The sequence below is a fragment of the Chelon labrosus genome (genome assembly GCF_963514085.1).
Source record: "Chelon labrosus genome assembly, chromosome: 15".
Classification (NCBI taxonomy): Eukaryota; Metazoa; Chordata; class Actinopteri; order Mugiliformes; family Mugilidae; genus Chelon; species Chelon labrosus.
The window spans coordinates 1,878,959-1,906,481 of record NC_140348.1 but is presented as its reverse complement, the minus strand read 5'-3'; the positions used below and the strand labels follow the sequence as shown (position 1 = coordinate 1,906,481).

The 27,523-nt window shown below is 43.1% G+C and overlaps 3 protein-coding genes across 4 annotated transcripts in view; 1 reads left to right on the top strand and 2 right to left on the bottom strand.

Annotated features, from left to right (window-relative positions):
• The window catches only part of piezo1 (piezo type mechanosensitive ion channel component 1 (Er blood group)), a 65,204-nt gene extending 54,978 nt beyond the window's left edge, over nt 1-10,226 (bottom strand). For both annotated transcript variants that reach the window (XM_084561922.1, XM_084561923.1), the window contains exon 1: nt 9,488-10,226. In XM_084561922.1, the coding sequence (XP_084418048.1) occupies nt 9,488-9,551 (64 nt within the window). In that variant the 5' untranslated portion in view covers nt 9,552-10,226. The remainder of the gene's footprint in view (nt 1-9,487) is intronic.
• Nucleotides 10,227-11,103: 877 nt separating this feature from the next.
• Nucleotides 11,104-17,896, top strand: cdt1 (chromatin licensing and DNA replication factor 1). The gene is made up of 9 exons (XM_084562308.1): nt 11,104-11,689; nt 12,097-12,356; nt 12,454-12,648; nt 13,204-13,349; nt 13,519-13,619; nt 14,680-14,868; nt 14,981-15,154; nt 15,432-15,633; nt 16,992-17,896. Exons 1-9 carry the CDS (start codon nt 11,231-11,233, stop codon nt 17,153-17,155), a joined length of 1,890 nt encoding a protein of 629 aa, XP_084418434.1. The 5' UTR covers nt 11,104-11,230; the 3' UTR covers nt 17,156-17,896.
• A 1,812-nt stretch (nt 17,897-19,708) lies between these two features.
• aprt (adenine phosphoribosyltransferase) lies at nt 19,709-27,411 on the bottom strand. The gene is made up of 5 exons (XM_084562042.1): nt 27,032-27,411; nt 23,665-23,768; nt 23,329-23,462; nt 23,130-23,208; nt 19,709-21,247 (listed from the first exon to the last, which is right to left on the bottom strand). The coding sequence occupies exons 1-5, from the start codon at nt 27,346-27,348 to the stop codon at nt 21,108-21,110; spliced, it is 774 nt and encodes a 257-aa protein (XP_084418168.1). The 5' UTR covers nt 27,349-27,411; the 3' UTR covers nt 19,709-21,107.
• Between the last annotated feature and the right edge of the window lie 112 nt (nt 27,412-27,523).

Sequence of the window (27,523 nt, the reverse complement as noted above, 5' to 3'; positions counted from 1 at the left end):
GAAACACAAATTACTCAACCAGCGAACTGATAAATCACTCTAATACCAGACAGGTGAATCACATGAGCGTGGCCTACCTGTCCTTTCTGTCTGTCTTACAATGCTAACCCCATCGCAGGGAAAGGCATGGGGTAGACAGGCCTATTTCTCAATATCCCTAGTCTCCCACTGACAGGATACCACAGAGTGGGTGTGCCTTTTGCAGCCGCCTTCCCTACTTGGCTAGACAAGATGCAGGGAGGGGATTTATCATTATTGTGACCAGTTGAACACTGCACTTTCCCCAAATATGTGAAGACAGTGGCGAGTCTGCTCAGACAGAGAGAAAAGTGAGAGAAGTGAAGATCTTGACCTACATAAAGATCAAGAGTCTTATTATGGCAGATGGAAAGTTCTCAGTGTTGCCTTGTGCATTTGTTAAGCTGCCCAGAATATGACTGACACACTAACCGGCACACACGTCCCAACCTCTACCCTAAACCTCCACCCACCTTATGACCCATTAATTTGACTCTTCATCTTCGCAGGTCCACTCACAAGGTAGAGAACCCCCTCTTTGAAACATCGCCCGTAATCTAATCAGGTTCTATGGGTACCTGGGTTCTTTCTCATGATTAATGGCTTGTAAAGGGTGGAAGGAGACCACAAGTGGAATGAAATATGCAATCTGGGTATTTCTATAGATTTGATATAGAACTAAAAAATAAGGATAATAAACAAATTGGAGCAATGTAACTTTTTGTAAACCAGGGTGAATTGTGTTACTTGTGTTACTAGAAATACATTAAAAAGAAATCACTGCAGGACCACAATTCAGCCAGTTTGGATAAGTTGCATGAGGAGTGCACATATGGTGAAATTTGGAAATGGATCTATTTTTAAACCGTGCATTTAGACCAATTTATATATGAAATCACTGACGGATCCCTGATGTGTTATTCCACAAAAGACATTCCCCTATATCCCTTATTTTAGTAGCCCCATAGTTTACATGTTTTGTCTAAAATGGTGAAGTCTCCTCTTCACCATTTTAGACTTTATCTTCAAAGAAACTTTCACCTTTGCACTGCCTGCATAGTCTTCCAATGAAAACATTATGTTGTGAAGCCTAATTAACATCCAAAGAATAAAGTAGGGTTCCAGTACTGCTGGTGCTTGAACTTCTAACACATATTTCCAACCTGTTTGTAGGTGTTTGGATACCTAAAATTAAAAAGTACAAATAAACAATTAATTTCTAACACTATTAGTGCTTGGGACTCTTATATGAAGAGCAAGTGAAGGACTGGAATAGGAATGCTTTTTGTATAACACATTCTGCCATCAAGAATGTCTGGATCAATCCGAATACTTATTCAGCAGATGAATGATTCTCAGAAAAGAACATAACTAGAATCAGTTTCCATATACAAAGAAAGTGCAGACGAGTTCCTCCCTGCTGTCCAGTTAATCATCAAACACACCCAAAAAGATGTCTATGGACGGACGTGATAACAAGCCACAGGACCTATCTCCTACCAGCACTCTGTCCTCTGTGCCTGTTATGTTTTCTTTGAATGTTTATATTCCTTCCTTTTTGTGTAGTTCCCAATGGAACAGCAGTTATGGCTTGATGTGTCTCTCGTTATTGGAGAGTTTATGGTGCTGAAACTCGTCGTTCCAGTTCTCGGGTCATGTTCTCTGAGCACACTAACTTTGTTTTGAGGAAAAAAAATTAAAAAGAAATAATAGTCCGGAGGTGATTGATGCAATCTCCTGAGTTGTAAGTGTCGCGTATTTTTGTCCTGACAAAATGACTAACATAGCACTTACAGAGGTTTATCTGTTATTTGTTTCAGAGTCTCCTTTTCTAACTAACAAGAACAATGCTACTATGATAATTGGTCTGGTGCTAAATGGAACATTAAAATGAGCAACAAACAGTTTCAGATAAAAGAAAACCGTCAGTAAAATGTATCTTTTGTGCGTGTGTCTTCTATGTGTTGCTGATGTTTCCGAGTCTCACGTTGCGGTATTATACCCGCACTTAAATACAGGTCTTAAAAACTCTTAAATTTTGGTTCCTGAATAGAGCAGAGAAGATTAGAGAGAGGTGAAGCCAGGATATGCTGTGAAGCTGCTGGAAAGTGTGGGTTTCACATTCTTCTTCTCCTTTCTTTCCTTTTATGATGATCTTCAGGGCAGTGCCCAGGCATGTCGAAATCTACTTTGAACCAATTTCTCCATGGCTGGCAAAATGACAATAATCATATCAGAGACTCTATCATATCCAACAAGTGCTAACAGCAGCTATTTTACATTACAGTCAGTTCTTTTCGTGTATTCACGTAAAAAGAGGGGAAACCAAATAGCCTGCTGCGGAACTCATCAAAACTGAGGGCAGCAAAGCTATATATGATGAAGGGAAGGTGTTGCCCAATGCCTTTTTGGAACATTCTCTCTCTCTCTCTGTCTCTCTCTCTCTCTCTTTCTGTGTGTGTGTGTGTAGCTGAATCCTGGCTGACCAACTTTCCTGTTTTTGTGGAAAGAACACAGACACACACACACACATACAATTGGACGCTATGTTTTAGTGGTGCTTAAGGTAAATAATGGACAGATGGTGTTAAATTTTTTTGGCCCTGTGCGTAGCTATGCTCCACAGCATGTACATGTTAACAGGGTTCCTATTATGACTTACTTGACATTAACATAGTGGATATACCACATAACAGAAGCATTAGCCTATTGGCAGCGATCAGACAGAAACCTGACACCAAGAAAGCAAACTCTCAGTGCATAAAGGAAAAAGTTAGCTTTGCAGCAAGCTGTCACCATAGGACTGAATATATACATTTGGTGTTCTTATTTGTCTTATTTATGTGGTTGTTTATTTGTAAGGGACAACTACAGAAAAACACTGTTGCAGAAGCAGTGTCTGATTCCTGTACATGAGTGTATAGATGTAGTCATTTTCCAACACATGCCTATTTCAATTTGACATATACATTGAAGTCACGGAAACATTTACCAGAAACTTCAATTGGTTTGTTAATACCTAAACCTACTGTAAGAATCATAATTGCTGATAAAAAGGACTACAAGACAGATAAGTCCCTTCTCTATCTAGTGGAACAGATTGCCTGGTTCAGCAAACTAATTCTGAATTCCCTACACACAGGCATGATCCCATACCTCTGTGACTGAGTAAGGTAAATGTTTTATAGTTTTTGAATATATTTTTATTACACAGGTGTTTTTGACTTATCAGTGAATACTGCAGCCTGGGACCACTCAATGGACCAGTAGTGTTTGATGACCTAGACTGTAGAGCAATGGATCCTGAGGGTTTTGTTTTTTTCTTGGAGCACTTCTTACATATTTGTATCTAACAAAGGTTGAGCCCCACTCAGACCACCCACCTGTACACACACATAAACACAATAAGAAGCAATCAGAGGCTTAAAGGAAATGCTGCCCACAGAGTGTATAGAAAGGTGGAGAGGACTGTTACGAACGAAGTAACAAAAAACAGCATTCAGGAATTTCTGACTCGGTTCTACAAAGTCAATGAAAAGCTACTAACAGATTCATTCAGTCATCTTCTGTAACTGCTTGTCCTGTGAAGGGTCGCGGGGGGTGCTGGAGCCTATCCCAGCTGCTTGCTGTGAGGCATCAGTACTAACCACCACACCACCATGCCGCCCCGCTATTAACAGATTAGTAAATAAAATACTTGGTGTAGACAAATGAAGTTCAGCACATGTTCACTCAGACTATCTTTATCCTCATTCATTTAGGACTCTCGCTCTCTTCTCTCTTCACCCGTCTTCTTATCAGCTGACTATAGAAGTTGCCAGCCTGCTATCAGCTGTCATTTCAGTTTGTGTTGTTTTATACATGTGCATCCACTGTGTGTTTTCTTTGGTCCATTATCCTTGGGATTTTATCTGTACAAAAAACCTCTACTCTGTAACCTGGCATGCTTGATCTTGATCTGTTTTGGAGTAAACACTAAGAGTCAGTGTTTTTTTATGAACATATAAATCAATTTCCTTTAAAGTCTGGGTTATTAAAACGTCACGCCGGGTGGGTTTTAGAAACACGGAAACTTGTCAAAACTGGAATTAGACTGTTTTAAATTTTAGAGGAGCCTCCGCTCAAATTTCCTGACGGTTTCCAGATAAAAGCCAAACTTCAGACTGATGATGAGGTCTCTGTTTTCATTCCTCCTCTCTCTCCCTCTCTCTCTCCCTCCCTCCCTCCTTCCTACACACCCCACAGCTCACACACCTTCTGAGTATTTCTCACTGAGTCATGAAGATTGTCCAGTAAACATATGACTCCCTTGTTTTGGAACACTCCTGCACAACGCCACACAGGTTTGTATTTGGGCTCAGTTTGTGTGAAGTGAGAGACGGAGATCTTTTCAAAGTCTGACGCAAACCTACAAAACCCAGGTTATATGCCAGCAGTATTGCTTATATTTGATTGAGATCATTTTACAGGAAATATCAGGTATACGGTCAACTGAAGACGTACAATAACTACACTTCTTAACTACCAGCAGAGATGTTCACATTCTAACAGTCTCCTAAAGCTTGTGTAATCTGGGTGTGTTTTAATTAGGTTCTTCTACACACCTCATTTAAGTACTAAACAAAGACTAAATGTTAATGAAAGGCAGCAGGATTTGCTTGACCTCTCATCTGAGAGCCCAATGAAGCATTTATAATCTAGTGGTGACATTAGCATGTGGAGAGCTGTTGAGGTTCAGTCGGCTCTCCTCTCCTATGCCGTGTGCTTGTGAAGGAGGTGCTGTGTTTCTTCAGTGTTTCGGTCTCTGCATTGAACTGTACGGTTTTGCTTATGTCTGGATGTTTTGTCCTCAGGGTGAACCAACTTCTGCTCAGTGGATTACTGAGTTTCAAGGGTCGGTTGACAATATTCCTGAGTTCGTACAATATACAGCAATGTACAAAATATCAATGTTGCTTTTTCCCCTCCCTGTTCAAATTGCAAATATTGTTGCATGTGTGGGGGTTATCTCTATGCCTGAATGTTGCCACCACTGTAATGATGTTTTCGGTGAAGGCCTCTCTGCTTTCTTTGTCATTCACACACCTAGACCAGTGGGTGGAAGCAGTTACTGCAAAGTAGATCAGGGCTCTGCTCTCTACACCTGTTATATGGGGATTTGCTACTATCAGTGACACTGATGAGCCAGTGGCCTAGCCGTTCTGTAGAAACCATCACCATAATGGGAACTGGTAGTTAGACAGAGCTTTGGATCCTTATAGTCCTTGCTACTTCTGTTGAAATATACCATACATTCATGTGAGAATGAGAAGAATTTGGCAGCGCTAGGCAGCTACAAATATTCCACCTGCACGGACCAGTGTTATTTTCTTTTTGGCGGTGTGCTACAGAAGAGGCAACGCAACTTGTGCTACCAACACACAGAACAAACTGGAGAGGAAGACCCACTTTGTCGCTTTGTAGCGGTAATGCAACTGCAGTGTGGAGGCAGTGACAGGGTAGAGGACTAGAGGGAAGCTGAAAGCTATCACAAACAACCCCTCTGATCCTCTCCATGTGGTGCTGATACAGCTCAGGAGCATGTCCAGCCACAAACACGTCCAGCCGTGAGCCTCAGAGTCGGCCTTTTCTTGCCGGCAGCCATCAGAATGTATGATGCCACATCATCTAGCAATTCCAGCCTCAATTAAGGGAGACAAACTGGCAGGTGTTGTCAAGAAAGCAGCTCTCTTTCTCGCTGTGTCTCTGGCCCTGTTCAGGCCTCGCTTTACACGTGGCCTGTGCAAACATATCGCAAGTGGCCAGCTTTTAGTACTTGTGTTCGCAACTGGCATCCAACCAGCTCTCCAGATCCGATCTCATTTTAATGCTCTGTATGTAAATAAACACAGACATCATCTGGGGCACAGTGGAATATTCTCTGTCTCTAATGCATATATACCGCCGTTTCAGAACAGCGCTGTTTTTTTTGTGTGTGCATCACGACTTAGACAAACACGCTATGTTATTATTTATTGATCTCCGCCCTGAGGTTAGTTAGACCTGCACAAAACTAGGACTAGAACTCCAAGCCTGGAAGCTTCAACAAGCATCGTAATCTCTGGTAATAAAAGTAAAGAAAGTTACTTTACACCCCGCGTACACCACAGACTCATATTAAATACTTTCTATGTTACTTTTACTTTTATATTTATTCATTATTTAGTTACCTATAACAGCTACAAGGACCGTAAATTTCAAAAAAGCTCTTATGAGTAATGAACAGACATCACTTGCGGTGCTTTTCCCTTTTCCCTTTTTTTTTTTTTTTTTTTTTTTTACGAATGAGGCAAAACTGACCCGAGAGCACTCCTGCTGTGTAGTCATTGTGTGTTCACGTGTTCACACTACCACACAAAGGATGTAGTGATGACGAATCCGACCCAAACCAACTCCAAATGTGGTCAGAGATCGTATCTCTCAAATTCATTCTCACTGCGTCGTCACTTGTGATCGGATTCGCCAGGACGGCTGTTACTGTAAGGTCTGAACGTGTCCTCTCTTTCTATAACCACCCCTAATATGCTCCCTACTGTAAGATTGTGCGTGTATGTGTGTAATTATCCACTCCTGTCTCCAACCTGCCTGTGATACTGCTTATTTTTAGTCATTACAGCAGCTAACCCACCTGTGACAGAACAACAGCTGTCCCTAACAGTTTTACTTTGATTCATTATCAGTTTCTCATGCAACATCATCAGCTATATCTTGTACTTGTACTTGATTCTACATGTACACTTCAGTCAGATGTATGTGTGATGTATATTCCTCCTGTTGCTCTCTCCTTTCTCTTTCCTGTCTCTACTCGGGCCACCTTAGGCTGATGGGTCCCTCCATGTGAGCCGGGTTCTGCTCAAGGTTTCTTCCTGATGAAAGGGGGTTTTCACCGTCACTTTAGTGCTTACTCATCTAGAGCTAACCAGTCAAATCGCTAGAAGACAAAATAATCCTAATCTCTACAGAGAATCCTGAGGTGTGAGGTATTTTACAGTCATAAAGGTAGTAGTCTTACAAAACTGTTTGTTCACAAAGTCACGCTATGTTACTGTAAAGGTACACCGATCAGCCTCAACATTAAAACCACTGACAGGAGAAGTAAATAACATTGACCATCTTGTGACTATTCAATGTTCTGCTGGGAAACTTTTGGACCTGGCATTCATGTGGATGTTACTTAGACATGTACCACCCACCTAGACCAGACCAGGCACCCCCACCCCATAGCAATGACACTCCTTGATGGCAGCAGCAGGAAGCAGCCTGGCACAGGCACACACACAAAAACTGTTTAGGAACAACTCAGAAAACATGAAGATGGCATACTGATCAAGTATCTGTGGGATGATCCACAGAGGCCCCGCCCCTCAACCCATAGGACCCAAAGGCCCCCACTAACAACATTCTGTTGCCAGACACCACAGGACACCCTCAGAAGATGTCCATTCTCTAATGAGTCACAACTGTTTTGGAGACACAAGGGAGACCTACACAATATTAGGAAGGTGGTCATAATGTTATGCCTGATCGTTGTAGAAGATCTGTATGTCATGTCACAGATGGGTTTCCTGAAGAGCGGTTTCCAAGCTCGTCTCAGTAGTGTCTAACTCCACTTAACTTCTTGCTAATTTAGAAATTGGCAACGAGATGGAGTGTGAATGAAGCTGAAGGGCAGGTGACACCCGGGCAGACGGACAGCATCATATGGCGGCACCCTGCTGTCACTCAAACTTAATTGCCACTGCCTTAATTATGCACAACTCTGAACCTCGATATCATTTCATTTATTATTCACCTCCCCCTACAATGTTCACAAAAGGGGATGTAGTTATAGAAACTAAAACTGTTTTAGTACTAGTCTGTAAGAGTGTTTATTTCTGCTGTTAAGCTGCCATTTAAACATGGGGATCTGTGGGGACTTTAGAAGTCAGCCTCAAGTGGCCATTTGAGAAACAGCTGTTTTAATGTGCTGCTATCATTTTTCAGCCTTGAGTAGCGCCTGACTCCACCTGAGGTCATTTGCTTTTAACATCTGAAGGAATGCCAAACACAGTTCTAATGATTTATATGTACTGCTAGATATTAAATCACTTTGATGTACTACTCTTATTTCCAAATAATTCACAGAACAGTTATTTTTATCACTAAAACTGAGCAGCTATGGCAGCGCCAACCAGCGTAGCTTCCACAGTGAGAATACCATATACAGTAGTTAGTGGACGTGAAAGGAAAAGCTCAGAACAATCTCAGCGACTTCTGTGCTGGGTGTGTCAACACCACAACCACAGCGATCACTGCTTTATGGCAAAGGGTGTAAATAAACAGCCCACTACCTCCTTTTTGTTGATCTGTATAATGATAGAGAGAAAAGAAATACAGAGGAAATCCCAAAAGTGGTAAATATAACCTTATCACGGACAAAAACACGTCCACAAATGGTGAAGTGAAAATTTCCTTGGCTACTTCTTCTTTGTTGGCTTGTGACAAATCACTGCCAACTTCATGCATGACATTTTTTTTTTTTTTTTTTTTTTTTAACTTTTGAGTTCCCCTTTTCCACAGGCACTTTTCCATGCTCCTTGAGAAAGTATTATTTTACGTGACTTGGACACCTCCTCGCACTGCATCTCAGCAAGTGAATCTAAAAAAGTATTGAAGGTCAAGTAGAGCAAAGTTTTAGGTTTTTAGGCTGTGGTAACTGAAGGAAGGATGGGAAATGGCAATCACACCGTATTATGTGTCCTAGGTCTGCAACTAGTTGCTATTTCTCACTGGACGTCCATATGTCAACTGACTCCAGCTGTCAGTTATGAATTAACACTTCAACACTATCATGGGACAAAGGAGACACAGAGGGCTATTTCTAAATTCTAAAACATATATATCTCAACGGTGAGACATGATTATTATTTTAATTTTTTTTTTATTTTTTGCGGTATAAAAGTATGTTTTTTTCAATTCTGAAAAAAAAAAAAAATATATAGGCTATATATATCATCATGAGGTATAATATTTTGCTGATGGACCACCATACAAATATGCAGACTACACATCAAACACGAAACAAGGTAACATGTCTTTGCCCTTACGCTATCAAATGAATAGGGACCAAATCTCAGTGTGTCTGCAATCATTAAAACTGAGAACACTCAGCTAGAAATAAAAAAAAAAAAATCAGATACTGACACGCGCAAATGAAATCACAAGTGTGACTTTCACTCATCGCTGCCTTAGTGTCACTCCAGCAAAGAGCCATATAAACCATGCTGGAAAACTGTACACGTAATTCCATTTCTTTCTCCAGCTGCTTCAGAAGTTACCACCCAGTAAGTTCCAGACGCCGACGCAGATGAAGGATGGTGAGTTTAGCGAAGCTTTGTGGCACAATTAATCATAAGTGCGCCCTTTGTTTGAAAGGAAATAAGTTAATTACCTGTTAACAATGCGCAGGGCAGCAGAAAGCAGTAGAACAGCCACACGATCACCTGAAGATCCATGCCAACCCGCGACAGCGCTCCCCGATAATCAACAGCCTAGACAACTACCAGAGAATGGTCCAGAAACACATCTTAAACAGCTCCACAGGCGTTTGATTAAATCTGACAGAGGAATGAAAGGCCATCATTCCGAGATGAGCTCACTGTCTCCTGTTAAAGCAGCCGAAAAAAAAAAAAAACTTCAGAGAGTTTCCCCAGCTCGAACAAAAGTTTTCGATTAACCGAATTGATCGTCTGTGTGCGCTGAGGGCGCAGCAGCAGCAGCAGATTGGGGCGACAGTTTCAGTGAGGTGAAACTATCCGCGAAGAAAAGAGCTACTGCTGCGAGTGTTCCTCGGAACGGGCCCAGTCTGAACTAGCACTTCTCTAGGTGGAAAATGTGATTCACAAGCAAGTCAGTCTGAGGGGCGTTTACAGAGGAGCTTTTCTCCACTGCCGCTTGCTCGGGTCACCTCCCTGCTGTAAATATGACTCAAACTCCCAGCTCAGCCAACACTGCACAGTCTGTGACTCCGCTGCAGTAGGATACGCTCGCTTTGTGTTTGACTACAAAGTTTCGGCAGGGTTAGAAACGCGCAGAGGATAGTCGCAAAAGTTGTTCGAGCACGTGTTCCAACGTGTGTACTTCTCACATGACCGTGTCAATTAACACTGGCGCTCGAAATAGCTATGCATGTATGTACCCCACCTGATGTCAAAATCACTGGTTAAAATAAAGGGCGCTATGTGTATGTGTGTAAATAGCGCCCCCTGGTGTCCAAATACATAACGTGAAACAAACGTGCTTTTAAGACTTAAAACACTTCAATCCCGTTACTGTTGATGTGTTTTGAACAGAATATGAAACGCATGACTTAAAATGCCCTCTTTATGATTACACGTTTGCTTCAATGGGCTACATTTATAGACCTACACTTATAGACCGGAAACCGTTATAGACAGGGAACTTTTGAAGTGGTGGTGGAGAGGACACTAAACAAATTGTTATCAATCATGGACTGACCACCCTGACCCCCTCTCCACAGTGTAATAGACAAACAACGGAGCACCTTCTCCAAGAGACTCGGACAGCTTCGTTGTCTAGAGGAATGCAGGAAATCTGTAGCGGTGAATTCATTAATTTTGCAATCTTCCTTCTTAATATTCAATTTTTATATTATTCTTGTAAATTTGTGTATATAGATTTTTGTTTTCCTATTTCATTCTTGTGCCAGAGGATGCAAACCGAGCATAATAGTCAACAACACAACACAAATACAATACAATACAATACACTTTTATAAAAAGTAAGAATTACATTAGCACAATATATACATTTAATTATAAAGCCAAAATGTTATAATCAACCAAAACTCGTTTTAATTTAATTTGTTTTTAAAGTACTGTTACTATAACTGTTCCATTGTTTTATGTCGCAACGACTCAACCACTGGGTCTCAACACGCCCGAATACGCCCCGCCTTCATGTGACGTAGCCCGGATGAGGCGTGGCTTTGTTGCTTTCGCGCGAAAATTCGCCCCTGCTTCCTGTGATGTGTGTGGACGTTTCCGGAGATCTTGTTGATCGCGAGTACTTATGCAGCCTTCCACTTCTGCAGACCTCGGATGAAAGAATATTTCTGCAGTATTTCACCTCGCGGTCTTCTGTCCACGCACTAACAACAGGAAAGCGCAGCGAGATGTCTCAGGCCAGGGTTACTGACTTCTTTTCCCAGAGGAAGAAATGCGCCGCCGGTCCAGCGAAAACAGCCAAGCAGCGCACCGGCGCTGCTGTAGGCCACCGCTCTTCTAGGACAAGCACGAGGTCAGTGCGCTCTAAAAACACAGACGATCTCCACTGCTCGTCCTCCGTCCGTGAGGAATTTGTCAGAGTTATCGACGAGGCGGTGGGGCTTAACGACGGCGAGCCCGGCGTCTGCGGCTCCTCGGGAGACAAGCTCTCCAGCCCGCGGACACCGAAGCGGAGCTCGGCCGACGCACAGTTTGACCTCGGGGCAGCGGTGTTTTCAGCCACCGCCGACCACAGCACGGCCAAGAAGAAACGACAAGCGGAGACCGTGAAGGCAGCTGACGTTCCAGTCAAACCAACGAAGAAGACTGCCAGGAAGAAACTGGTCCTCCAAGACGAGACACAACAGGTAAGGGTGGTTCAGTTCTGCTCTGGAAGTCGGCGTCTGATCGATCGAAGTGACTTCAGAATGTGTACTTAAACTTGAGTTCGTGGTGCATGCTACAATTCTTTTATAAGGGGTTTGTTTATCACTGCTTACACTTTTTGGCAAGAGTCTCGAACCTTTTTTAGTTCAGGGGCCACATCCAGCCCAATTTGGCCCCCGCCCCCCAATGGGGTCGGACCAGTGACTCAATAGCATAATAACCTGACCTAAAGTTGACAGTTTAAACTCACTAATCTAATTTGATGTAGCGTTTTAAGTGCTCGACTGCTTTAAAAGTTTGAGATCGATGGGGAGTATGTTTCCTCTATGAACATGAAATAAGGTCTGAAATGCTGATGCTCACCCACTGTACTTAATCCACATCCCAGGCTCCGTGTGAAGAAGATGCTGCTTCTCTCCAACCACGACTACAGGGGACGGAGAGGCGGGCAGAGGAAAGCACCGGTGCATCCTCCACGGCTCCCGCATCCTGCTCTCCAGCTCCTCGAGCCGCGCCCCACACCTCTCATCCTAAGGCTTTAGTGTTCAGCATCTCACGGGCCAAAGAGCTAGCAGCTAAAGCTCAGAAGAGGAAGGAAGAGAGAGAAGCAGAGGAGAGAAAGCAAACAGAGACGCAAACTCAGGACAGGTGAGGACAGGTGCATGTACATGGATCCACACACACTTTTTTGTTTGCTGTGCAGTTTCCCTAATATTATGTTCTGTTTCCCTCCTCTGTTGTCCAGTACTGAGCAGCCAGCATATCAGCGGTACCACACCCTCGCCCAGGCAACCCCCCCGGGGCTTTCGCTGCCATACGGCTACAAGGTGCTGGCTGAGATGTTCAGGAGCATGGACACCGTGGTAGCTATGCTGTACAACCGATGCGAGACGGCGACCTTCGCCAAGATCAAACGGGGAGTTCAGGACATGATGCACAAGTAAGTGGCAGGATGGAGAGACTTTTCAGGTTCGATGTGGAAGTTTAGCTCATGGCCGGGTCACGTGGAATCGGCCGACAACATCGGGGCATGCTCCTAATGAGACGGCGGGTGGTGTCATGGAGTATCCCCTCCCAGATCATTGTCCATGTATTTCATTCTGATATCTAATGGCAGTCTGGATGCCGTTGTCTAGCTTGTAGAGGTCTGTTTGTCCCCCCGTGGATATGCCTCTTCAGACCCAACAACAAACCGGCAGCATAATGTCCTCCACGAATTCTGTTTTCTTCTGGAAAACGGTTAGAAAAAATACGGAAGGAAAAAGTGTCGGTGGCCTTCACTCGTGGAAGTGAATGATGCACAGATAAAGGAGCTCAGAAAAAGAGGAGTTGTTGCTCATCAGGCTGGAAAAGGTTTCAAAACCATCTCTAAAGCATTTGGAGTCCACAGTCAGTCGGGTTGTGAAGGAGACTTAAGACGACTGTTACCCTCCACAGGAGTTTGGGCTGTTGGCTGCAGGAACCAACTGTCTTTTTCCTTTATTCTCTTTTTCAGGCAGTTTGAGGAGAAGTCCGTGGGTCAGATAAAGACGGTGTTTCCTGAGGCGTACATATTCAGACAGGAGAAGAACATCCCGACGTTCAACTCCAGCATTAAGAAGGGCAGCTATCAGCTCACCGTGGACCCCGTCATTCCCTCCGGTAAGAACACACTTCTCACAGCAGACACGGTTTCTTCTGTTCAAACTTCGCTTTAGCTCGTTTTAACGGCAATTTGTACCTGAGACTGTGGGAATAGCATGTCCCTGTTTAAATGCTTTTGAAATGTGTCCACTACCGTAGTGTTCATTCGTGTGCTTGTCGTCCTCAGACCAGAATGAAGCCCGGCCTGTGCTGTCGGCCTCTCGTCTCCTGGAGAGAAGACACACCTTCCACTCAAATCTTGTTTCCATTGTCAAACAGCACCATAAGGTTAGTATATGCTTGAGTATTTGCTGTGAATTCCCCGTATTGAAATCCTTCCTCTGTTTACTTTTGACTTTATTTCTTCCGTACGTGAGCTCTGATTGAAAGGGCTGGCTAACCTTTTCCTCATCTTCCCAGTTGTTCAACTTACAAGGTTCTCTTTTGCATTTGAAATGTGGAAACGGAAAATATATTATGGTGGCCGAGTCGAGTGCTAACTCGCAAAACTGACATGTCAGGTGGCAAACTGTTGTCGGAATGTAAACACAATCTTACTTCAACAAAAGCTTATGTTTAGTAGCTGGTGTGTCTGCCTTTGGTCCTGTTTAGATTGCATTATGTGAAAGAATATATTGACAAGTCCCGTTGCTTGTGGGAAGAAACTGGTGTTTGAGGATTTGGTTCTGGTTGACTCAGTGAGTTCATGTCCAGAGGGAGACGGGTCAGCTGCAATCTCTCCTGCCCCCTGGACAGTAGTTCTCACCACACACAGATGTTAATAAAAATCTGGGCTCCAGTAGTTGGTCAGAATTTAAAAAAGTCAAGCAGATGAGTGGTACAGTGTCTTCAAGAAACCTCAAAGTCCAGTTGCTATGATGTCTTTGTACACTTTATTATCATCAGAAGGTAGACTATCTCACCAGCTGTAAAGGCTGCAGGAGTGAAACTTGGTGGACAATGGACCCAGGGTGAAATTCTTATGACGGGGCCACAGCGTGACCAGTTAGTAAAGCCTTCATGCTCTTGCCTGCATGCTTTTAGCTACAAATAAGCTTTATATTCCCGACAATTCAAATCTCCTGGCCGCTGCTGGCTCCAGGAGCTGTGCAAACCTTAAGCACCTACAGCGCGTTTTGTAAGTGTGTGCATTTTCCATTTGGTTTTATTTAATAATGGCTCTTAAACAGTACTAAATGCTGAGATTTAAAAGTGGCACACTTCCAAGTAAACCCCATGAGCTGAGGTATGAGCTGAGACTGTAGTCTACTAGAGTGGAAAGTATTTGGGTGACTGTTAGGGAAAAAAAAAAAAAAAAAAAAAAAAAAATCTCTCTGTCTGTCTGCAGGTCTTCCTGTCCTCGTTGGATCTTCCTGTATCTGTTCCCGAAGACAAACTGACCCGCTGGCACCCTCGCTTTAACGTAGACACCGTGCCGGCTGTCGAGCCAAGCTCACTGCCTCAGGTTCCTCGTAGTGACAAACTGGCCACGGCTCAGGAGGTGCTAGACAAGGCTCGTTCGCTCATCACGCCCAAGGTATGCTGTCACTTTCTAAAGTGGTGATTTTTATGAAACGTTTTCCAGAAAACCTCATTTATTCAGTGTCTTAGTTCTTTTCTTAATCAAATTGAATTTCTCCTGTGTTCAGATGGAGAAGGCTCTCGTTTCTCTGGCTCAGAAAACAGAAGCCAAAGCTCCAGAGAGTGAAGGAACAACATCTCCACAGAACCCAGCTGTCCCCCAAACATCAACTCCACCAGCTGCCCTTGTAACTCAGGTCCCAACTGCCCTAAAAGGGGTGCCCCAGTCCCTGCTGGATAGGGTAGGTACACTAGAGAGGTGGTTCTTGTACAGCAACGACGTCAAACTCATTTTAGTTCAGGGGCCACATACGGCCTGGGGTCCGATGCAGTAACATAACAGCATCATAACCTATAAATAACGACAACTTTTCCTTGTTTTAGTGCAAAGAAGTACAAGTACATGCATACTGTCCTTTTACAAAGCATTTTATAAACTACCTGAAATGTAGTTACCCATAGGAAAATCATTTTTGATGTCATTGTTTTAAATTGTTGTGTTGGATGCCCCTCACCCAGATTCGGTCAAAGGAAACGCAGAAGCTCCAGGCCGCCATGACTCGAAACCCCGCCCAGGATGAGCGCCTGTTGATGATGTCACGGCTCGGAGAGCTGGCGAGGATTCTCCGCAGTGTGTTTGTTGCAGAGAAAAAGCCCGCTCTGATAATGGAAGTGGCCTGTAACCGGATGGTGGCGAGCTACAGATCTGCTCTCAGCACAGGTTGGTTCAAATCAGCCGAGCTGCACGGGAGCTTTGTTTGAATTACTGAGAATCATCCATACAGTCTTTCTGCCTAGATTTGTACATGGTGATGTAGGAAATGACTATTACAAGCTAGTTTAGTAAGAGGCAAATGAAACTGATAGAACTAGAATAATTGTGAACACTATAAAGGAATGCACATGGGATTATATAGTACACAAAGCAATAAAAAAAAAACATGAAGAATATTTTAGATTCTTCATAGTAGCTGCTTTTTGCTTTCATGACAGCTTTGCACACTCTTGGCATTCTCTCCATCAGCTTCATGAGGTAGTCACCTTGAGTATACATTCAAACGCCACGATGAAACGGTCTCATGTGGTCTGCCCCAGGAAAGGTAGACCAAGAGTTACCTCTGCTGCAACGGAGCAGTTACCAGCCTCAGAAAGACCCCACTTAAATGTTTCACAGTCCAAGTGGCAGACACATCTCGGCATCAGCGGTTCAGAGGAGACTGAACTGGCCGTGGTTGAACTGCTGTAAAAGAAGCCACTACTGAGGAAGAAGACGAAGAGAAAGCCATGGAATTCACATTAGACCAGTGGAAATCTGGACATTGTGAGCAGATGGTTTCTACAGGTTTGGTTCCCACCGTGAATGGGAACTAATGAAAATTCAAGGCACACTGAACCAGCATGGCTACCACAGCATTCTGCAGCGACGGATGGGATGGTGTGATCCCAGAAAAACGTCCAGGCTATGCAAGGTCTGTTTGACCAAAAAGGAAAGCGATGGAGCGCTGCGTCAGCTGACCCGGCCTCGACAACCACCCGACCTAAACTCGGTTGAGACGGTTTGAGATCAGATGGACCACAGAGTGAAGGCAAACCAGACAACAAATGTCCCAACACCTCTGGAAACTCTGGAAAGACTGTTGGAAAACCATTCCATGCGTCTACCTCGTAAAGCTGAGAGAATGCCCAAAATGTGCAACACTCATCAAGTTGAGAAGAATCTAGAATCTAAAATACAGTCTTGCTTGTTTGAATGAGGAGATGTGTTCTAATCTCTGACTGTTGCGTATGTCCAACTTAAAGGGGGTCACTGATCACTGATAGATTTTAAACATTGGAATAGGTTATTGGCCAGCTGTGCATATCAACATGAAGTATTTTAAAGTGAGTGACTGGAGCATATGTACATGGGTCAGGTCCCAGCATCCATAGAGATGACTGCATGTAACGGGGCCGTTCTGGTATTGAGCTTTGGTGGCCGGTGACATGTGTTGGCGCAGGACCCTGGCATTAATCAGTTATTTAATGTAGGGTGTGATTTTTGGAAAAGAACTGATCAGCTGTTTGTCTTTTCTGAAACAGGTGAAATGGAGAAACACGTCAGACTGCTGGCAGAAGTGGCGTCTGATTGGCTGACTATTCATCCAATCAGGAAGGACATGTACCTGAAGTTAAACAAGAACATGGAGCTCAGCACGGTTCTCAGCAAACTGAGCCACAGGCTCTGTGAAGAGGAAAGACTCTGAGTAACTACACCTTCAGACTGAAAGGACCGAACGACGACTACACTGTGAACTGGACTCCATGCCGTATGAACTGCTAGCTCAGTGAAGGTTACTTGTTGGAGGACATATTTTTTGTGAATTTTACTACTTTGTTACTATTGTATTATTTTGCGGCGTGTTTCTTGTGGGGGGGAAAAAAGGCCAGACTGAAAGGAACAGCTGACTGGTGTTCCCCTAAATCCCCACAGGACCGACCAGTCCTAGCCTTTTTATTCCTTTTCCTGTGTTGTAAACAGGTTGTTAAGCCGTACTCACGGACTTCCAGTCTTTAGTCATCATTCTACAATGTAGAAGTGACGCATGTTTACATTTTATTGGTCACGTATGATAATGTTTAACAAATACAGCGTTTGCCAGAGCCTCACTGCCTCCGTTTTTGTTTGTGAATTGTGAAAAAAGGGTTCACTTTGATTTCCCCAAGGGTTTGAGGTCTTCAGTATGTTTAAATGAATGTTTTTATGTTTCGATTTGAATTTTCCACCTCTTGTATGCTGTCACACCAAGATGAGACTAAAATAAATGTAGCGTTGGGGAAAAAAACATGGAGTACATTTTCTAACAAATGTTTTAACAAACATTTCAAATAAGCAGGGTACTCAGGTTACACATACCATGTGATTCAATCCAGTCTGATTTGCAGTATATTGTTCATTCAGGTGGTTCTACTCCAACATCCTATATCTTCACGGGTCTTTTGTGAAAAGATTAAATTTTTTTCCATCCATATTCTCTCCATGATTAGGAGAACTTGCTCTATCAACACAGCAGAAGCATCTTTCCCCCACTCTTGCATATCCTGTATCTTCTCATTTTAAGCCTTTCACCTCTGTGAACTGTAAACATTCAACCTGAATCGTGACTCGTATTACCTCATCTCTATCCCTTCAAAGCTCTGTCAAGAAGTCCCAGCTGTTTAATCCATAATGGTATGTTCATTCCTTATACTGTGTAGGTCTCCCTTGTGCCTCCAAAACAGTTGTGACACATCAAAGAATGGACATGGGCCTTCTGAGGGTGTACCGTGGTGTCTGGGAACAGAACGTTGTTAGTGGGGTTGAGGGGAGGGGCCTCTGTGGATCATCCCACAGACACTTGATCAGTTTAGGATCTAGTGGCTGATCTTCATGGTTTTTTTTGAGTTGTTGTTTTTGTGTGTGTGTCTGTGTCAGGCTGCATCCTGCTGGGGATGGCTGCTATCATCAAGGAGTGTCATTGCCAGTGTTGGGAAGGTTACTTCCCAAATGTATCCAATTTGTCCTGCAACTGATACAATTTAAAGAAAAATGGCATCCAAGAGTCAATAGTCTTCAACTTCCACAGCTCAGAAATGAGGGAAATTAGTGCAACAGGCTGCTTTAACAAGCAGGCGTATAACAAAGCAAAAACACACTTTGAATGCACATAAAATAAAAATTGCATTGAGAACAATACAGGGTGCAATCATGCACTTCGTGAACTCACAGCAAACACATTATGCATGCTCAAAGGTGACACTTTGTCAATGCACGGCATCAGAGTCTTCCTGCACATTGGCGTTTTCCCACCACTGATTCCTTCTATCAGTTTACAGAAGTATGGTTGTGCACTGCCAATTACAATGTCAAAAATCAGCGCATTAACTTTGCTCTGCATAGCAGTGGCAGGTGCTGCCATGAGCTTTGCTTGTTTCTGATGAGGCCCAAAAGTTGCTGATCAGGTACATTTTAAGAACTACAATAATGTTGAGAACTACAATAATGTTACATAATTAGCCCAGTGCTGATGAACATAATATCTTCATCAGCCATACCATATTATGGCAAGAACCAACCTAGTGGTGCCAATACATTTATGGACTAAATGGTGGGCTGCTGGCATGTACAAACGCCCAGCAATATTTAAATGATTTAAAAAAATTCGCTAAGCACATAAAATTAACAGAGCAGCTTTCTCTGCTCTGCATGTCCAAACTACAGGCCCTGAGCCGCTAACATTTATGCAAAACGTCCTTGTAAAACAATAATGTAAACACAATTTACCAAGTTACCAGGTTTGATGCCTTTCGCCCTTGCAGTTTGTCCCGGGCAGACACTTTTAGCTAAGCAGAAAATTAAGGCTAAGGCAAATAATAAAAATCGCAACAAAAATCAATAGGGATCCTGCAACTTCGTTTGCATGGACCCCTAATTACAGATGAATCAAACTATTTGTTGCATTTGAAGACATTTAAAATGTATTGGTTGATTATTGATTGGTTGGTTGGTTGATTGACTGAGATCACCTCTCATGTGTCCACACTGAGCTGATGGAATGTTGCCTTCCATCCAATCTGACATCACCAAGTCAGATTCTTTGATGGAATGTGATGTCATCAGAGAAGCTGACATCACAGAGTCAGATTCTTTGATGGAATGTGATGTCATCAAAGAGCAATGGTCATCAAAGCCTGCCTTTGATCTGTAGAATGTTGCCGAGAGTTTAAATAGGGCTCAACTCCTGACAGCCATAACTTAGTTTTTGATCGGTACCTACCACAAGACTCACAGCGAACCAACAAGATTACTTGATATTCCACAAAGCGACAGCCAGAGAATCAAACAGTAAACACTACTCGATTTCAAATGGAGACTACAGCTACAAACCTAACCGCAACAAGGCTCACAGAGGTAAATATAAAGTCATCCTGCGTAACTCCGTTACATGTAATTCGTTACTCCCCAACCCTGGTCATTGCATTGGACAGTCTCAGTAGAAAAACATATTTTAGCCACCATCGTCAGCTTTTTTTTGGGTAACAGTTTTGCTGCTGACCCTGTCCAAAGATCATTACTCCACTTTGTGCTATGGCACTTCTCTCTGCTTCTCCAAACTACGGGTGTGCCAATGACCGTTTACTGACTATGGATCTGTGCCTCCTACAAACCCTGTTCAAAGAAACCAAACTTGTTATGTTGAGACAATTTAAAACACTCTGAAAAGGACCCAGGCACAAAACAGGAGTTTAATTAACAAAGGTTTACAAGAGCTGGAGCTTAGTTCCAAAAGGAATCTGCAGAAGCTGGCTGGTGAATACTAGAGCTTGGGCTGTACCTGCAGCAAAGAGGAAATACAGGTGCATTAAGAACTGCACTTCCCAGGTTGACAAACGGTTGATGGCTAGTTCAGAGGCAACTATGACAGAGGTAAAGTGAATAACAAGTGATGAGCAGGAGAGTTCAAGGTCCTCGAGTACAGTTCCAGCCTTGACTGAATGATGAGACATAGGTGAGTTAGCAGCTTAGCCCCAGTGGAATGCCCAGCAGCAGCTATAATCTGCACACATGAGGCAGAGAAGAAACCCAGACAGACAGAAAGTCAGAAAGCAGAGTATGCAAGTAAACAATGTCAGGATATGGTAAATGCTAAATTGTAGAAGAATATGCAAGATAAGTACAGAGGTTGTATAACATAAATTGCATTACACCATTAGCCTCTAGTCATACCAGATAATAGATCGTTCTATATTTTCTTAAATATTGAATCGGTAGGGTAGTTATATCATTAAGTCTTTGTTTATTTTATATCAAGGTGCAAAAGTAATTTTCCGCATTGATTCATGTTTGAGGTTCAGTCACGATAGCAGAACAACATAAGCCTTAAACCCTTAAGACACAGAAGTAGTATTGACACATTCGGTCCATCTGCCACAGATTTAATGTTCCCGTCGACAACGAAGCTCCCTCCCTGTCATAATCACAAAACCTCTGGGGGTGGGCTTCAGCCCTGCAGTTCAAGCTTTAACACATTATTTTAACACATTTGATTTTAAATGAAACAATAAGACAAAAAACAACATATATGGCTTTTCTTGGAAGAGTTCATCGGTGTAGCAGCTGATCTTTAAAATCAATGTTTGACTTGTTCCCAGTGTCTGGCGTTTTGGCTGCAGTGGTCCTCAGTACTGAACCAGGGAGAACACACTGTGTGGTTTCAGTCTGTCGATGCCGTTCAGCTCTTTGAGCTCAATGACCACCAAGCATCCCAGGATTGTGGCCTGCTGCTTCTTCATCAGCTCACAAGCTGCAGACAGCGTGCCTGTAACACACACAACACACATGTCACATAATAATCCAATATAGGTAAGGCATAACCTTTACAGTTTACCTTAGCATTACCATGTCACACTAACAAGGGACACTGCATGCCATACACTGTCCTTGAGCAAGACATTGTGCTTGTGTGTTACACCTATATGTAGAAAAGCACCATATAAAAACAAGACCAGTCTATGAATCTACAGTATAATGGGTTGATAACCACATAAGTTAAACAAGCAGACCAGTATTCATTTATTTTTTATTCCCTCTGCTTTATAATTGGTCACATGTAAGTACAAAGCCTCGTTTTGAACTAACCATGTTTCTACCGTTTGGGATGAGTTTCAGCTCCAGACAAAAGCCCCCTATTTATCCAAACTATTCTACTTTTGGTTCCCCCACTTACAAAGAATGGAGAGGTCAGTAATTTTCATCATAGGTACACTTCAACTGTGAGAGACAGAATCTAAAATAAAAATCCAGAAATTGTACGATTTTTAAATAATTAATTTGTATTTTATTGCATGAAATAAGTATTTGATCACCTACCAACCAGCAAGGATTCTGGCTCTCACAGACCTGTTAGTTTGTCTTTAAGAAGCCCTCCTATCCTCCACTCATTACCTGTATTCATTGCACCAGTCTGAACTTGTTATCTGTATAAAAGACACCTGTCCACACACACAATCAATCACACTCCAACCTCTCCACCATGGCCCAGACCATAGAGCTGTCTAAGGACACCAGAGACAAAATTGAAGACCTGCACAAGGCTGGGATAGGCTACAGGACAATAGGCAAGCAGCTTGGTGAGAAGGCAACAACTGTTGGTGCAATTATTAGAAAATGGAAGGGACTCAAGATGACTGTCAGTCTCCTTCGGACTGGGGCTCAATGCAAAATCTCGCCTTGTGGAGTGTCAATGATCATGAGAAAGGTAAGGGATCAGCCCAGAACTACAAAGGAGGACCTGGTCTATGACCTGAAGAGAGCTGGGACCACAGTCTCAATGGTTACCATTAGTAACACACTACGCTGCCATGGATTAAAATGCTCAAGCCAGCACATGTCCAGGCCTGTCTGGAGTTTGCCAATGACCATCTGGATGATCCAGAGGAGGCATGGGAGAAGGTCATGTGGTCGGATGAGACCAAAAGTGAACTTTTTGGTATAAACTCCACTCGTCGTGTTTGGAGGAAGAAGAAGGATGAGTACAATCCCAAGAACACCATCCCAACTGTGAAGCATGGGGGTAGAAACATAATGCTGTGGGGGTACTTTTCTGCAGAGGGACCAGGACGAGTGCACCATATTGAGGAGAGGATGGATGGGAAACTTGCAAAATCGGCGGTGTATCAAATACTTATTTTCCCCACTGTATGTGTCATTTACACATGAATATATGGTCCAAATAATAAGCTGCTGCTAGAGGATGGACTGTCTGAAGAGAATATGTCTCTAAACCAATTTTATTTGCTAATAATGCAAACTAACACTTTGTCATGATCTTCATGACTATGCTATGGATGGATGACGGCATCACAGCTACATTTGATAGTTCAGTGTGCTGTTAAATTCTTTCACTGGTAAATGTGATACCTATTAACTTTAACTTAACTAGTAACCAAGCAGAAACCATTGTAGTTTTATGGTTAATAGTATTTTTTAATTTCATGAAATTACAGTGGTCTGATTTATGATGTCTTTTATAGTATGTAGTGTAAAAAAGCGACTCTGTATATCCTGGATCCTGCTCATTTACCCATTTAGACTGACTGTTGTGTTTACTGTCAGCCAGGAAAGAATATTCAACAGTCAGTCAGACTCTGACCAGTGAACATGGTGGTTACAAAGCACGTCTGACTAGAGCAGTTCCTCACCTCCAGTAGCAAGGAGGTCATCAATGAGAAGAACCTTCTGCCCCGGAGCCACGGCATCCTCCTGGATCTCTACTTCTGCCTGGAGGAACAAATGAAAGAAAAGAAAGAAAAAGGAAGTCATGCACTGTAAAAAGAACGTTCTGCAAAGCACAAAGCTTCTAAACAGAACCCTTCCACTGTGTTTGTTTGTGTTCTTCACCTTGCCATACTCCAGATCATAAGCCACGGACACCGTGGCTCCAGGCAGCTTCCCTATTTTTCGCACCAAGACAAAGCCAATACCAAGCCTCTGGGCAAGAAGAGGCCCGAACAGGAAGCCCCGAGCATCTAAACCTGCACGCACACAACAATATTCAGTAGGTAACAGCAAAATAATTAGATACAGACTGTCGAACAATGTATCACTGCAACTAGGGATGTCTTGATCGTTATCGGGGCAGATCCAGGCGTTTTTAAAATGATCAGTTCAGATCGGTATCGGGCTTCAGCCAAGCCAGATCCATTGTAGTTATTTATTTATTTTTTCTTTTCTTACCTACGATCAGCTCAACCTGCTTGTAATTGTTCCTCACATGGTCTTCAAACAGGTCGATAACTGCCGTGAGAGCAGCTGCATCCTTCAGGATTGGACAGATATCTCTGCAGGATTCACACACATTCCATTAGTAGTATACGGTCCCTTCAAATGTATGTAAAAATGAAATGGATTTACTATAGTGAGTATACTGTATAATTATACTGAGTCTCCAACTAAATACAGTATACACTGATCAGCCACAACATTAAAACCACTGACAGGAGGAGTAAATAACACTGGCATTCATGTGGATGTTACTTAGACATGTAGCACCCACCTAGACCAGACCAGACCCCCACCCCATAGCAATGACACTCCTCGATGGCAGCAGCCATCCTCAGCAGGATGCAGCCTGACACAGGCCCACACACAAAAACGCGTTAGGAACTGTACTGTACATACTGATCAAGTATCTGTGGGATGACCCACAGAGACCCCTCCCCTCAACCCTTAGGACCCAAAGACCCTCCACTAACAACATTCTGTTGCCAGACGCTATAGGCACCCTCTGATGAGTCACAACTGTTTTGGAGGCACAATACCTACACAACACACTATATTGCCAAAAGCATTCGCTCATCTGCCTTTACACACATATGAACTTAAGTGACATCCGATTCTTAATCCATAGGGTTTAACATGACGTCGGCCTTCCACAAGGTTAAGGAGTGTGTTTATGGGGATTTTTGACCATTCTTCCAAAAGCACATTTGTGAGGTCAGACACTGATGTTGGACTGGCATCAGTGGCTCTCAGTTTTCACTCTAATTCATCCCAAAGGTGTTCTATCAGGTTGAGGTCAGGACTCTGTGCAGACCAGTCAAGTTCTTCCACACCAAACGCGCTCATCCATGTCTTTATGGACCTTACTTTGTGCACTGGTGCGCAGTCATGTTGGAACAGGAAGGACATCCCCAAACTGTTCCCACAAAGTTGGGAGCATGGAATTGTCCAAAATCTCCTGGTATGCTGAAGCATTCAGAGTTCCTTTCACTGGAACTAAGGGGCCAAGCCCAGTTCCTGAAAAACAACCGCACACCATAATCCCCCCTCCACTAACTTCACACTTGGCACAATGCAGTCAGACAAGTACCGTTCTCCTGGTAACCACCAAACCCAGATTCATCCATCAGATTGCCGGATGGAGAAGCGCGATTTGTCACTCCAGAGAATACGTCTCCACTGCTCTGAGTCCAGTGGCGGCGTGCTTTACACCAATGCATCTGACGCTTTGCATTGCACTTGGATGCAACTGCTCGGCCATGGAAACCCATTCCATGAAGCGCTCTACACACTGTTCTTGAGCACGGATGCACGGATGCACTTGTTCTGAGAGAAACCTTACGAAACACTCCACGCTGCTCACAAATGTTAGGGATTTGGGACAGGATTTGTAACTTTTGGCAGATATCTCTCGAAGCTTGGGTTTGAAGACTGAAGGTCTAAAAAAACGCAGAAAACAGACATTGAATGTTGCAAGAGGTTATGCAGCAGAAATTATATCTAGGACCTTCAAGGATCACAACCTGGGAGGACAACCCGGTCAACTAGCTACTGGAAAGCTAAAGGGGGCCAAAACCCCTCTTTTTGGGACATGTTCCTGGCGAAATTATGTATATGCAAATATCCAGGTACTACAATATCATAAATAGTCATACAACTATAAAATTTGGCAGAGAGTATCCTGACACATAGGGGGAAGCACCCAATCACCCTCAACATCCCAAAAAAAACAAAAAAGTACTGTTCGCCTGACAAATTCTCATGAAAATTAATATTTTCAGCACTTTATGGTGAATATCTATCTAATTTGAGTCCAGATAGCCTTTCTAGCTCAAAGATTGAACTTGCTTTTAACAACATATTTATGTTTGTTGATGTTATTGCTGTCTGTAGTGAACATGAAAACTGAATACTGGATAGGATGGATGGATAGGCAGGTATGCATTCTGGGCTGTTCTCACCCACAGCTCTGCTAGATCACTAAGGTACGTTGCACCATAGTACAGACACATGCCAACGATGTCAGTGTCACTGGCATGTACGACAACTCTGTCAACTCCTTCATTCTGGACACTATAGAGGGTGTGGAGTATGATCCTGGTGTCTGCCTCCTGCTGTGTAGACTCCAGAGCAGGAACACACATTACAGAGCCTTCTGTCAGCACCACACTCTTGGTCTCTTCTTTGAAAGAGATGAGTTGGGCCGAGAACAGGCTCTAGTTGTTCATTCTCACACCATTTGTCACAGAGGAAGCTCAGAAAGTTTGCTTTGTTAGCTGAGACTGCAAAAATTTAAGGCTGGGTCCACTGTAGCCTGCACTGGACGTGTATGAACTGACTGCCAGCAGGCACATTATTCAGCAGCAGGCTTTTTATATTGCTCAGCAATGGTGCCAAATTCTTTACCTTTTTGAAAAGACCCATATCGTATGGCACACATGGCATTAACTACTGCTGCTGTCTTTTTGCCATCTTGAAGCAGATTAGGGACAGAAGGCTCTGTAATGTATGTTCCCGACTGGAAATTCAGTCTCCTCGATTTGGGATATAGAGATATAGATATAGAGAAGACTTTTGGCCACAGCACTCTTATGGTGTAATAACACCAGTCTGTGCAATATGTCCATTATCTATTCTATCTCTGTCATTTCTGCATGCTGTTGCAAACTGCAATTTCCCCATTGTGGGACAATTAAAGGTTTTCTTATTCTTAAAGTCTATCTTGGACTCACCTTAGTTTTTTTTAATTGTGTCAGGATACTCTCTGCCAAATTTTATAGTTATACGACTATTTATGATAATGTAGTACCTGAATATTTGCATTTACATAATTTTGCCAGGAACATGTCCCAGAAAGAGGGGCTCTGGCCTCCTGTAGCTAGCTGACCTGGTTGTCCAGTCCTCCCAGGTTGTGATCCTTGAAGGTCCTAGATATCAGTTCTGCTGCATAACCTCTTACAACATTCCGTATCTGTTTTTTAACTTTGCCCCCTGTCCCTGGGTAACATGGGACATTAACCTGATTAGGTAGGACAGACAGACTGCTCTCTGACAACGATAACAGACAGCATGCTCGTTTTCTATTTCGTCTCGGTGTATCTAAAGCTGATACACCAGAGCATTTGATCATATTTTATCATTCTATCTTTATGTGCCTCCCTTCATCTTTATCGACCTTAGCTTCTCATGCCATCGTCATGTTACATTCAGCTTTAGTCTCTGTATCTACTGTAAAGCCACAGCGGCTGAACTTATTTCTAGTCTATCAAGCTTTAAATGGGACCTTTGAAATCCAGACATGGTCAGTATAAATGAATGTTACCTGAACACGATGCCTTTCTTTGGAAAGTCCGGAAAAGCTCTTATGTGCCGCTGAACCAGCTGGAGTTTGGATTCTAAGCTCTCTGCCATCTGAAACGCTGAGTTGCTCATGTGTCGCTCACATTGACTGTACGCGCTCATCCCACTGCTTCCTCCTCTTCTTCGGTTTTTAAAGGCGGCTGGCAAATAAGGTTGAAGGTGCATTAGCGCCACCCACTGGTCTGGACTTCTGTCATGCCTCAGAAAGAAGACGTTTTCTACCAGAGTCTCTCTGGGGCAGGCTGAGGAAAGGTTCATTATGACCGTGTTGGTAGTCATCCTGGTATTTCACCGCAACTTAATTCTTATGTAGCCAGACAGAAGTTCACTTAGAGTTATTGTATGTGGAAAAGTAGTGCTTTAATGGTTGAATACAGTATACTTTAAAGTAGGAGTAGTTCAGACGTGTGTCCTTTTTACTTACTTTCTTATGATGGACATTTCTGCCTCCACT